This window comes from Narcine bancroftii, chromosome 10 (genome assembly GCF_036971445.1).
Source record: "Narcine bancroftii isolate sNarBan1 chromosome 10, sNarBan1.hap1, whole genome shotgun sequence".
Classification (NCBI taxonomy): domain Eukaryota; kingdom Metazoa; phylum Chordata; class Chondrichthyes; order Torpediniformes; family Narcinidae; genus Narcine; species Narcine bancroftii.
In genome coordinates, this window is record NC_091478.1 from 61700490 (window position 1) to 61712288 (window position 11799).

An 11799-nucleotide genomic window follows, 5' to 3' on the forward strand; every position below is an offset into this window, starting at 1 on the left:
CCTCCGAGCCTGAGACCAGTTGTGGCCTCACCTGTCAATCAAGAGTCGGATCTGCCCAGAGGTGAGGCTGATGGGCAATTGGTCCTTGCAGATCACATGGACAGGCCCTGCATTTATAAAGCAGCACATGGGAGTTTTTTTTTTGCTCGCTCTGTTCTTGCTGCTGTATGGAGGCCATTGCTGAACTGCAGGCTGCAGGCCACAGGCAGCTCCAGAGTGCCAACTGCAATGGCCCTGTCCTGGATCCCGAGCCATAGGCATTGCTAGAGACCAGGTTAATTTGATACACTTGTTATTTGTAATTAATTTAATGTTTATTAGTGTGCTGTGCCTGCTAGACATAGAGAGGGTTGGTAGGTAGTGTGTGTTTAACCCTGACATTCCCAATCGGGAGTTGAGAATGTTTAGCGGTGATTCACATCCGATGTGTAGTTGTTTGTGTATTAACGCTGTGCATGCTTTCGTTAGCTGTGACCATTGCTGAACTCCAGACTACAAGCCACGGGCAGCTCCAGAAGGACAAAAGTCGAGATGGCTGGGGATGGGACTAGGTGCAGTGGATGACCAGATCACCTTCTTGTCAGTTGAACCTTTCATTAGTCTCTTCGCAGTCCTCTGGAGTTTGTCTTCATATGTTGGGATAGACAACTCCCTATCTCACCGAGGGCTCACTCACTGTGTGTGTGCAGCAACTGAGCGCTGGGCCCATGTGCAGGCAAATGAGACTAGGCAGAATGCAACCTTGGGTTGGAATGGGAAAGTTGGGCCGAAGGATCTGTTGTGGACTGGTTGACCCTACACCTCATTAACAATGAGAATATTGTTTACCTGCTTTGAATGATAGAAACATGGATAGGTCATTCGGCCCTTCAAGCCTGCTCCACCATTCAATGATCATGGCTGATCTTAAAGTTCAGTACCCCGTCCCCACCTTCTCTCCGTAACCCCTAATTCCCTTATACTGAAGAAATATATCTAATTCCCTCTTAAATATATTCAATGAACCTGCCTCTACTGCCCTCTGTGGCAATGAATTTCACAGATTCACCACCCTCTGGGTAAAGAAATTCATCCTCATCTCGGTCCTAAATTGTTTGCCTATTATCCTCGAACCATGGCCCCAGGTTCTGGACTCCCCCACCATTGGAAACATCCCTTCCGCATCCATTCTGTCCAGTCCTGCCAGAATTTTATATGTCTCTATGAGATCCCCTCTCAATCTTCTAAACTCCAGCGAGTACAATCCCAATTTGCGCAATCTTTCCTCATAAGTCATTCCTGCCATTCCAGGTATCAGCCTGGTGAATCGCCTTTGCACTCCCTCCATTGCAAGAACATCCTTCCTCAGATAAGGCGACCAAAACTGCACACAATACTCCAGGTGGGGTCTCACCAGGGCTCTGTACAGCTGCAGTAAGGTATCCTTATTCCTATACTCAAATCCTCTTGATATGAAGGCCAACATACCATTTGCCTTTTTAACCGCCTGCTGTACCTGCATGCTCGCCTTCAGTGACTGGTGAACAGGAACCCCTAGGTCTCTCTGCACGTCCCCATCTCCCATTCTATTGCCATTCAAATAGTAATCTGCCCTCCGGTTTGTATTACCAAAGTGGATCCACGTTGTAGTTCATTTGCCATGTATCTGCCCAGTCCCCCAATTTATCCAAATCACACTGGAGCTTCCTGACCCCCTCTTCAGTGCACACAACCCCTCCTAGATTAGTGTTGTCTGCAAATTTGGAGATATTACATCCAATCCCCTCATCCAGAACATTACTGTAAATTGTGAACAGCTGGGGTCCCAGTACAGATCCCTGTGGCACCCCACTGTTCACCGCCTGCCACTCAGAAAACGAGCCGTTTATCCCAACTCTCTGTCTTCTATCTGCCAGCCAGTTCTCAATCCACATCAATCTTTGGCTTGGCTTCGCGGACGAAGATTTATGGAGGGGGTAAAAAGTCCACGTCAGCTGCAGGCTCGTTTGTGGCTGACAAGTCCGACGCAGGACAGGCAGACACGGTTGCAGCGGTTGCAGGGGAAAATTGGTTGGTTGGGGTTGGGTGTTGGGTTTTTCCTCCTTTGCCTTTTGTCAGTGAGGTGGGCTCTGCGGTCTTCTTCAAAGGAGGTTGCTGCCCGCCAAACTGTGAGGCGCCAAGATGCACGGTTTGAGGCGTTATCAGCCCACTGGCGGTGGTCAATGTGGCAGGCACCAAGAGATTTCTTTAGGCAGTCCTTGTACCTTTTCTTTGGTGCACCTCTGTCACGGTGGCCAGTGGAGAGTTCGCCATATAACACGATCTTGGGAAGGCGATGGTCCTCCATTCTGGAGACGTGACCCATCCAGCACAGCTGGATCTTCAGCAGCGTGGACTCGATGCTGTCGACCTCTGCCATCTCGAGTACTTCGACGTTAGGGATGAAAGCGCTCCAATGGATGTTGAGGATGGAGCGGAGACAACGCTGGTGGAAGCGTTCTAGGAGCCGTAGGTGATGCCGGTAGAGGACCCATGATTCGGAGCCGAACATGAGTGTGGGTATGACAACGGCTCTGTATACGCTTATCTTTGTGAGGTTTTTCAGTTGGTTGTTTTTCCAGACTCTTTTGTGTAGTCTTCCAAAGGCGCTATTTGCCTTGGCGAGTCTGTTGTCTATCTCATTGTCGATCCTTGCATCTGATGAAATGGTGCAGCCGAGATAGGTAAACTGGTTGACCGTTTTGAGTTTTGTGTGCCCGATGGAGATGTGGGGGAGCTGGCTGATGGAGGACCTCAGTTTTCTTCAGGCTGACTTCCAGGCCAAACATCAATACCTTGCCCCCAATCCCATGAGCCTTGATTTTGCATACCAGTCATTTATGTGGGACCTTATCAAAGAGGCCTTTTGGAAGTCCAGGTACACCACATCCACTGGCTCTCCCCTATCTATTTTACCTGTCACCATCTCAAAGAATTCCAATAGATTTGTCAAGCACGATTTGCCTTTTGTAAATCCATGTTGACTCTGTCCGATCCCTTCTCTGCTAGTCACATGCTCTGCTATAACATCCTTAATAATGGATTCCATCATTTTGCCCACTACTGATGTAAGGCTCACCGGCCTGTAATTCCCTGCTTTTTCTCTATCCCCCTTTTTAAATATTGGGGTAACATTAGCTACCCTCCAATCCATGGGTACTGATCCTGAGTCTATCAAGTTCTGGAAAATAATTCTTAAAGCATCTGCTATCTGAATGTCCACTTCCTTAAGTACCCTAGAATGTAGATTTTCAGGCCCTTGGGATTTATCGGCCTTCAATTTCCCCAAGACCATGTCCTTAGAGATACTGATTTCTTTCAGCTCCTCCCTTGCATTAGTCTCTATGTTTCCTAACATCCTTGGGAGGTTATTTGTATCCTCTCTTGTGAAAACAGAACTAAAGTAAAAATTTAATTGGTCTGCCATTTCCTTATTCCCCATTATATATTCCCCTGATTCTGACTGCAAGGGACCTACTCTGGACTTCACCAATCTTTTCCTCTTGACATATCTATAAAAGCTTTTGCAGTTGGTTTTTATGTTTGCCGTAAGCTTACTTTCGTAATTTATTTTTGCCCTCTTGATTAATCCCTTTGTCCTCCTTTGCTGCATCTTGAACTGTTCCCAGTCTTCGGATTTGGTACTTTTTTTGGCCAATTGATATGCTCTCTCTTTGGACCTAATGCTGTCTCTCATTTCCCTTGTTATCCATGGTTGAGTCATCTTTTTTGGTTTATTTTTATGCCAAACCAGTATAAACGATTTCTGCAATTCTTCCATTAGATCTGTGAATGCTTTCCATTGTCTTCCACCGTCAACCCCCCTCATAAATACCACCCAATCAATCTTACTCAACTCCCGTCTCATACCATCATAACTCCCTTTATTTAAATTCAGGATCTTCGCCTCAGTTTTAATTTCTTCACACTCCATGTCGTGTGAGAATTCGATCATATTGTGATCACTCCTACCCAAAGAGCCTCGCACAACAAGATTGCTGATTAGCCCCTTATCATTGCATAATACCCAATCTAAAATGGCCTGCTCTCGAGTTGGTTCCTCAACATATTGGTCTAGATAACCGTCCTGTAAACATTCAAGGAATTCCTCCTCCTCAGTATTTTTACTAATTTGGCTAGTCCAATCTATATGTAAATTAAAGTCTCCCATGATGACAGCTGTTCCCTTATTGCACGCTTCTCTAATTTCTCTTTTTATGACTTCCCTTACCTCTACATTACTATTTGGAGACCTATATACCACCCCCACTAACGTTTTCCGCCCCTCAGTTCTACCCATATAGATTCTGCATCTTCCAAGTTGATATCCTTCCTATCAATCGTGTCGGTCCCTTCTCTCACCATCAGTGGTACCCCACCCCCTTTTCTTTCTTGCCGATCCCTCTTAAATATTGTCTACCCCGGGATGTTAAGTTCCCAGGTTTGCCCACCTTGCAGCCATGTTTCTGTAATCCCAATCAAATTGTATTTGTTTGTCTCAATTTCCACAGCCAATTCATCTACCTTGTTCCGAATGCTTCTTGCATTGATATAAAGCCTTCAGATTTGCTTTTTTCACCCTGCTTGCTCTTTCTAATTTTTTACTTTCACTGCCTAACCTAACTTTTCCTATTTTATCTTTCTTGTCCTTTGCCCTATCATACAGTTTCCCACCCCCCACCAAATTAGTTTAAACCGCATCCGAAGGCTGTACCAAACCTAGATGCCAATATATTGACCCCTTTTGGGTTTAGGTGTAACCCATCCTTCGTGTCAAGGTCATGCCTTCCCCAAAAGAGATCCCAATGGTCCAAGAAGCCAAAATCCTCTTTTACACCAGCCCCTCAACCACACATTCATTTGTCTTAACCTTCCATTTTTGTTCTCAGTTGCACTTGGCACAGGTAGCAATCCAGGGATCACCACTCTGGCAGTCCTGTTTCTTAGCTTCTGTCCTAGCTCGCTGTAATCCTTTTTCAGTACCTCCTCTCTCTTTTCATCTCTGTCATTGATACTCACATGTACCAAGACATCAGGCTGCTCACCCTCTCCTCTTAGAATACTCTGGTCCCGATTTGAAATATCCCGTACCCTTGCACCAGGGAGGCAGCACACCATGCGGGTATACCTATCTGGCTCACAGAATTTCTTGTCTGTACCTCTGACAATGGAGTCCCCAATGACCACTGCATTCCTCCTTACCTTTTGTACCACTGTGCCAGGCTCAGTGCCAGCGACTTGGTCACTGCGGCCAGCTTCTTTCACATCATCTCCCTCAACAGCATCCTGTTGCTGAGAGGTGTAGTCACACATTCTTGTCCACATGTCCACAAGAATGTCCACATTCTTGGTGTTCTTATCAAAGGGAGAACCCCAGTGGATTCCCCACCTATGTTTAGAATGCAGTTTAATGTCTAAATAGTGGAGGGAGATTTGGCAGTCTTCTTCCCCTGCCTCGACCTGGAGAGGCACACAAGGGTGTCTCCTCCGTAGCTGTCTTGGGTAAACTTATACCTCTCATTTTGTTCGTTTTAGATTGGTCACAGTGTTCGAGCTACCGAAAGAAAATATGCACACACACACCGAGAGCAGTTCAGTTTATACAAGTCTTTATTACTAAATCTAAAGCTGAATTCACACTACAATATGGACAATATGCAAGCCCTTCCCAATTATACTTATCAACGCCTGGACTGGTCCCAACTGCCGAAGCGAGGCAACGACTGCATACTTGTAGTACATTGACGGGGTGCCGGAAGCAGCTTCTCTACCTCCCTCGACCGGGATGTTAGCTGGACTCTTGAAGTTCTTCTTCTTGCTGAGAGATGTTGCCACCTCTTGGAGAGTCTCAAACTTCAGCTTATATTACCCAAAAGTTGTTTACTTCAGATCTTATCTCTTTGAACAAATGATTTAATTATCTTCAAGGTCTCCTGACAGTCTGCGACGAACAAAAGACAACTGCATCTCTGGGCCTCATGGTGGAAGTTGGATAATGTCTACTGATTCAACTGCATCCTGGGACCCATGGTGGAATTTAGGTGTGTCTACTAATTCATATGCAACAAGCAGGTTCTCAGTCTTGCAGAAGCAAAGGCTGCAAAAGTAAGAAACACGATTTAAATCTTCCATTTCAGTAGCCCAAGTCCTTGGGTATGTGCAGTGGACGGGAAAATTGGCCCCGGCTGACTACACTGTGATCTGGGAATGGGGGCAGGGAGGTGGACCCCAAGGGACCCCATCACCTCGGCCCTCTGTTATGGTAGAGGGGAGTACCACGAGACGCTAACCTCACAGTGACCCACTAATATCAAGGCACATCACTGTCCTTTAATATGGCCATCAAGACCCCTGATGTGATGTCATAGTGCCATACAGTGACCAGACCTCATAACATCAAGTCCACATCATTCCCAACTGATAATATCACAATGTCTACTCAACTGAAACAATTGAAGACATCACTGAGGTGCCAATCTGGATGCCCGCCCCATTGATCAGATCACACCTGCCTGGTAACATCACAATGTCTGCTCCATGACAATTTTTTATATATAAATAACATTATTTTTCTGTAATCAATTCTCACACTTTCTGGAGTGGCTATTCACACAGAACAACCGGCCACATATTTAGACAAAATACCTGACGTAGGGTACTTATGTCGGCTGAATGTGGGTCCACGTTGCCTGTTACGTCATAGCCATTAGCCTGTGTTGGTCACGTCTCCAGAATGGAAGACCATCGCCTTCCCAAGATCGTGTTATATGGCGAACTCTCCACTGGCCACCATGTCAGAGGTGCATCAAAGAAGAGGTACAAGGACTGCCTAAAGAAATCTCTTGGTGCCTGCCACATTGACCACCGCCAATGGGCTGATATCGTCTCAAACCGTGCATCTTGGCGCCTCACAGTTCGGCGGGCAGCAACCTCTTTTGAAGAAGACCGCAGAGCCCACCTCACTGACAAAAGAGGAAAAACCCAACACCCAACCCCAACCAACCAATTTTCCCCTGCAACCGCTGCAACCGTGTCTGCCTGTCCCACATCAGACTTGTCAGCCACAAACGAGCCTGCAGCTGATGTGGACATTTACCCCCTCCATAAATCTTTGTCCGCGAAGCCAAGCCAAAGAACAGACCACCAGCAGTTCAGTTTGGACTGCAAGTAGACCGCAATGTCCAGGGGTGCCGCAGGTAAAATTTCAGAACATGAGTCACTCATTTCCCTTCTGATCTTTTTACACAGGCTGCGTTCCAGGAATTTGGGAATCATTTCCCCGAATGCAGCGGCTGTGTAAACAAAAACACAATGAAGACGTCACAGAGTGAAGAGGGGCTGACCTCACGTGATGTCCATTGGCGAGTCTTGGCCTGAGCGCCGACGTCACCATGTACGTCGCAACACCCAATTCATAAAAGCGAAAAAGTCACCTCGCTCCACAGCTGTCACGTGATCTCTATTGCCGAGTCTCGCCCCGAATAGCAAAGTCACCATGTCCGATTAATGACGTTACAGTACCCCAGTCAAAAGGACGAAGGCCAGCAGCCAGTCAACCACCTCGCAGATGTCATGTGATGCCCACCAACGTCTGGGAATGAATGGTGACGTCACCATGACCGATTGATGACGACACAATTCATGAAGGCGAAGCAACCAGTCAAGGACCGCCTCGCCCTGCAGATGTCACATGAGGCCCATTGGAGTCTCGCCCTGAATGGCGACATCATCTTACCTGGTTGATGATGTCATAATACTCGATTCATTAGGGCGAAGCCAGACAGCCAAATAAGGGCCACCTCGCCGACGTCACGTGCTGCCCCTTGATAAGATCACTGGCGTTACGGGCAAGCAGTTCGCTTCCGCCCTCTGGGAAACGGCGCGATCCGCCCAGGACATTTCCCCTACCCCCCCCCCCCCCCCCCCACCCCATGTACGCGCAGACGCCGCTGCTGTTGTCCGTCGGCCTGCTGGCGCTGATCGGCGGCCTGCCCCGCCTGCTGGAGCGCGACTCGGCCGCGCCGAACTGCGCGGGCACAGACGCCGGGGGCAAGCCCTGCGACCTGCCCTTCCTCTCCCACAACCCGCTGAGCCTGCCCTGCCCGGCGGCGGACGAGCACGGCGGGGCAGCCTCGGTGCACTGGCAGCACGCCGACCTCAGCCAGCCCGGCGCACAGGCGCGCACCTTCGCCGGTCCCCGCGGCCTGCGCGCCCGCCGGGGTCCGGCCTCGCAGCTGGGTAGCCGGGCGTCGGTGAGGGCGGGCGGCACGCTGCTGCTGGCCCGGGCCCGCCCGTCCGACTCTGGCCTCTACCTGTGCAAGGCCCCAGGCCGGGAGGCTCCCTTGGCCGCCTACCGCGTGGACGTGCAGGACTCGGCCCTGCTCCACGTGTCGCACCGGGGCCTGGGGCAGCCGCCGCTGGCCGAGCAGCGGCTGAGGCTGGCGGCGGGGGGCGAGGGCGGCGGACGCGCCGTGCGGATGCACACCCGCTGGGGGCCGTGGCAGGACTGCGACCGGTGCGGAACCACGGGCGAGCGCAAGCAGCTAGGCTTCTGCTACGCGGCGCTGAGCGGCGCCGGGGGGAGCGACGACGACGACGACAACGAGGAGGAGGAGGAGGAGGAGCCGGCCCTGCCCTGCGGCCTCGTGCAGCTCCACCTCGGCCAAGCGCTGCCCCGGCGCGGCCCCGAGCTGCGCTACGAGACGTGCCGGCGCGCGTGCGGCGGGGAGGGGAGCACGCCGTCGCCGCCGCTGGAGCGGCGCGCGCTGCTGATCGAGACGCTGCTGCTGGACGCGCACGAGCACGCGCGACTGACGTGTCCCGGCGCCTCAGTCTACACGCCGGTGACGTGGCAGCGTGATGCAACGCCGCTCACCCGCCTCGAGCTGCTGCGCCATGGCCCCGGCGCCACCCATCGGCTGGACGAGGCGAGCGGCGGCGCGGCCTACCGCATCGCTGGCGTGCGGCCTGCCGACCGCGGCGTCTACCTCTGCTGGGTGCACGGCCGGCGCGCCGCTGCCTACCACCTGGAGCTGGTCGATCTACCGGCTGGACCCCGGGCCCACGGCCGTCGACTACTCGCCGCCCTGCGGGCCCTGCTCGCCGCCTTCGCCTTGGGTCTGGTGGTGAGCGCGCTGGCCGAGGTGCTGAACGCCTGCTGGGGCGGGGGGCTGTGACTAACTCCGTAGACCCCACCCTTCACCTTTTTCCAATTTTCCCTACCCCCAGGTTTTACCCACCCACATACCTGCATTACCTACCTCACCTTTCGTCCCACCCTCACCTTTCTATCCCCCCGTCTTTCCTAACCCCAAACTTCTCTCTCCCCCCCCCCCATCTACATCCTCTACCCCAACCACACCCAAAGATGGGGCAATGAGAAACATTGCGCTGAATCGTGGGGGAGGAGAGAAAGCAGGGCTGCAGAGGGACAGACAGAAGCCCATTGGGCAGCTCGGTTGCATTGCCTGCCTTGAGAGGCCAGGGTGTACTGGGAGAAGCAGACCTGCATTGGAAGACACTGGCTTGCATTGATGCCCATGGATGTATGGAGAAGATCAGTTGTCTGGGGTATTGCTGCATTGCAGGTATTGGATCACTTCACCTTAGGACTTCAACAACGAACGTACATTTGAAAACTGCATGGAAAGTTCCAAAATTGAGTTGCCTTGCAAGAACTTCATTTTTTTAATTTAAAAATTCCAACCTGGACTCAGTACTCTGCCATTGAACTACAAACTCTACTACATTATTGGTCCAATCGCTGATGTTAAAACAGTCCTCTGGTGTCGTCAGACTAGCAGAATTGCATTGGAGGCACTCAAACCGCAAGCAAGTTGCACTGAACAAATTCTTGCTGCATTGGTTGGAGAGATACTTTTAAGCCACTGAGTTGTATCAAGACCAAGCAACCTGTGGAACTGAGGTCAAAGCGTAGGACTTGAGATGAAGTTGCATTGTACCCACCACCCTTGGCTCTGTGTCAAGGTGTGAGACAGTTGCATCCGACGTGCACTAGCACTGTTCCAAGTTGAACTGCACTTGGTGTTGCGTTGCCTAGGGCAAGGTGCAGTGGCAGGACCCTGACCATTGTGTTGGAGGCACCCAAACTGCACTCACAGGCTCGAGTCGTCTACTGCATTGGAGGGGTGGCTACCTTGCTGGTCCCCAGCCAAACCATATTGCTGGCGAAGGTGACCGGAGATGATCAAATGAGTTGCATTGGGTAAAGGACTACAATGGGTAGCTGCATTGGAGGCATGAGAGATCTGTGCAACATGTGCACCACTACAGTGAAGATCCCCATTCCAGAGTGGTCTGTTGGAATGCGCTGGAAACTCAGGATGATTTATTTCAGATTAATGCCATTCAGTTGGAAACCAAGGCATCGCAGCCAACCCAGGACATAGTTTTCCCCACTGCTGGGGGTTCTCCCCAATGAAGACTCCACCCATGGAGGCAGTAACTTCAAGATTAAAACAACCCTTGAGGGTCCAGGTACATTTACAAGCAACATGTCTTATTTATTAGAGGGTGGGTTGGAGTGGCATGCCAATCGCTACACTAGCTATGCTGCTCTATTTTTATAAAATCATGTCCATAATAATTTCAAAATAAATCTCATAAGATTCACAAGGTTCATCAATCTCAGAGCCTGTGAGAAGAAGCTATTCCCCAGATTGGCAGTTCTGATTTTGATGGTCCTGGACTTCTTTCCTGATGGTAGTGGGTCAAAGATGCTATGTGCTGGATAGAAAGGATCCTCAATCATTCCCTCAGCCTGATTGAAGCAATGCTCCTGGTCAATGTGGTTAATAGAGGAAAGGAAGTATGATCTCATCCGTTTTGATGATCCTCTGTAAGACAATGATAGGGTCCCTATGGTAGGCTCATTCAGAAAGTTATGAGGCATGGATCCATGGAATCTTGACTGCGTGAATTCAGAATTGGTTTGTCTCTGCACGGGTAGTAGAAGATGGAACACATTCTGCCTGGAAGTTGGTGACTAGTGGAGTTTCATGGGGATCTGTTCTGGGACCCCTGTTATTTGTGACTTTTATAAAAGACTTGGATGAAGTGGAAGGGTGGGTCAGTACGTTTGCAGATATGAAGGTTAGAAGTGTGGACAATATAGATGATTGTAGGTTACAACAGGATAATTGCAGTATGCAGAATTGGGCAAGCAAGTGGCAGATGGCATTCAATTGGATAAGTGTGAGGTATTTCACTTTGAAAGGTCAAACCTGAAGGCAGGTAGTGGCTGTAGGTACAATTCTTAACTGTGTGGAGGAACAGTCCAGGTCAATAGATCCTTCAAGGTTGCCAGACAGATTGACAGGGTGGTTTCGAAAGCATGTGGTGTACTGGCCTTCATTAATCAAGGGAATGAATTTAAAAGTTGTAAGGTGATGTTGTACCTCTAGAAAACTCTGGACCACTCTTAGAGTATTGTTTACTTTTGGTCACCTCATTACAGAAAGAATGTAGAAGCTTCAGAGAGGGTGCAGAGATTTACCAGGATGTTGCCAGGATTGGAGAACTTCAGAATCAGATTTATTGTCATTAACATTGTTGTTTTGTGGCAGCAGTATTGTGCACTCCAGGTGGAAAAATTGCTACAAATTACATTTTCATAAATACACAATTTAAACATAAATAAATTAGTGCAAAAGAAGAGGGGGAAAAAGTAAGGTAGTATCTGCAGTTCATTGTCCATTCAGAAATCTCATGATGGAGGGGAAGACACTCCATTGGGTTTTTATACCAGGCTCTGGTACCACC

At 49.8% G+C, this 11799-nt stretch overlaps 1 protein-coding gene across 1 annotated transcript; it reads left to right on the top strand.

Moving 5' to 3' along the window:
* The first annotated feature begins 7949 nt into the window (after nt 1–7949).
* Nucleotides 7950–9194, top strand: LOC138743827 (protein FAM187B-like). Its single transcript, XM_069899428.1, has one exon. The coding sequence runs from the start codon at nt 7950–7952 to the stop codon at nt 9192–9194; it is 1245 nt and encodes a 414-aa protein (XP_069755529.1).
* Nucleotides 9195–11799: the final 2605 nt, after the last annotated feature.

Excerpts from the sequence above, each read along its gene's own strand:
- LOC138743827 (XM_069899428.1), top strand. The coding sequence starts at position 7,950 with ATGTACGCGCAGACGCCGCTGCTGTTGTCCGTCGGCCTGCTGGCGCTG.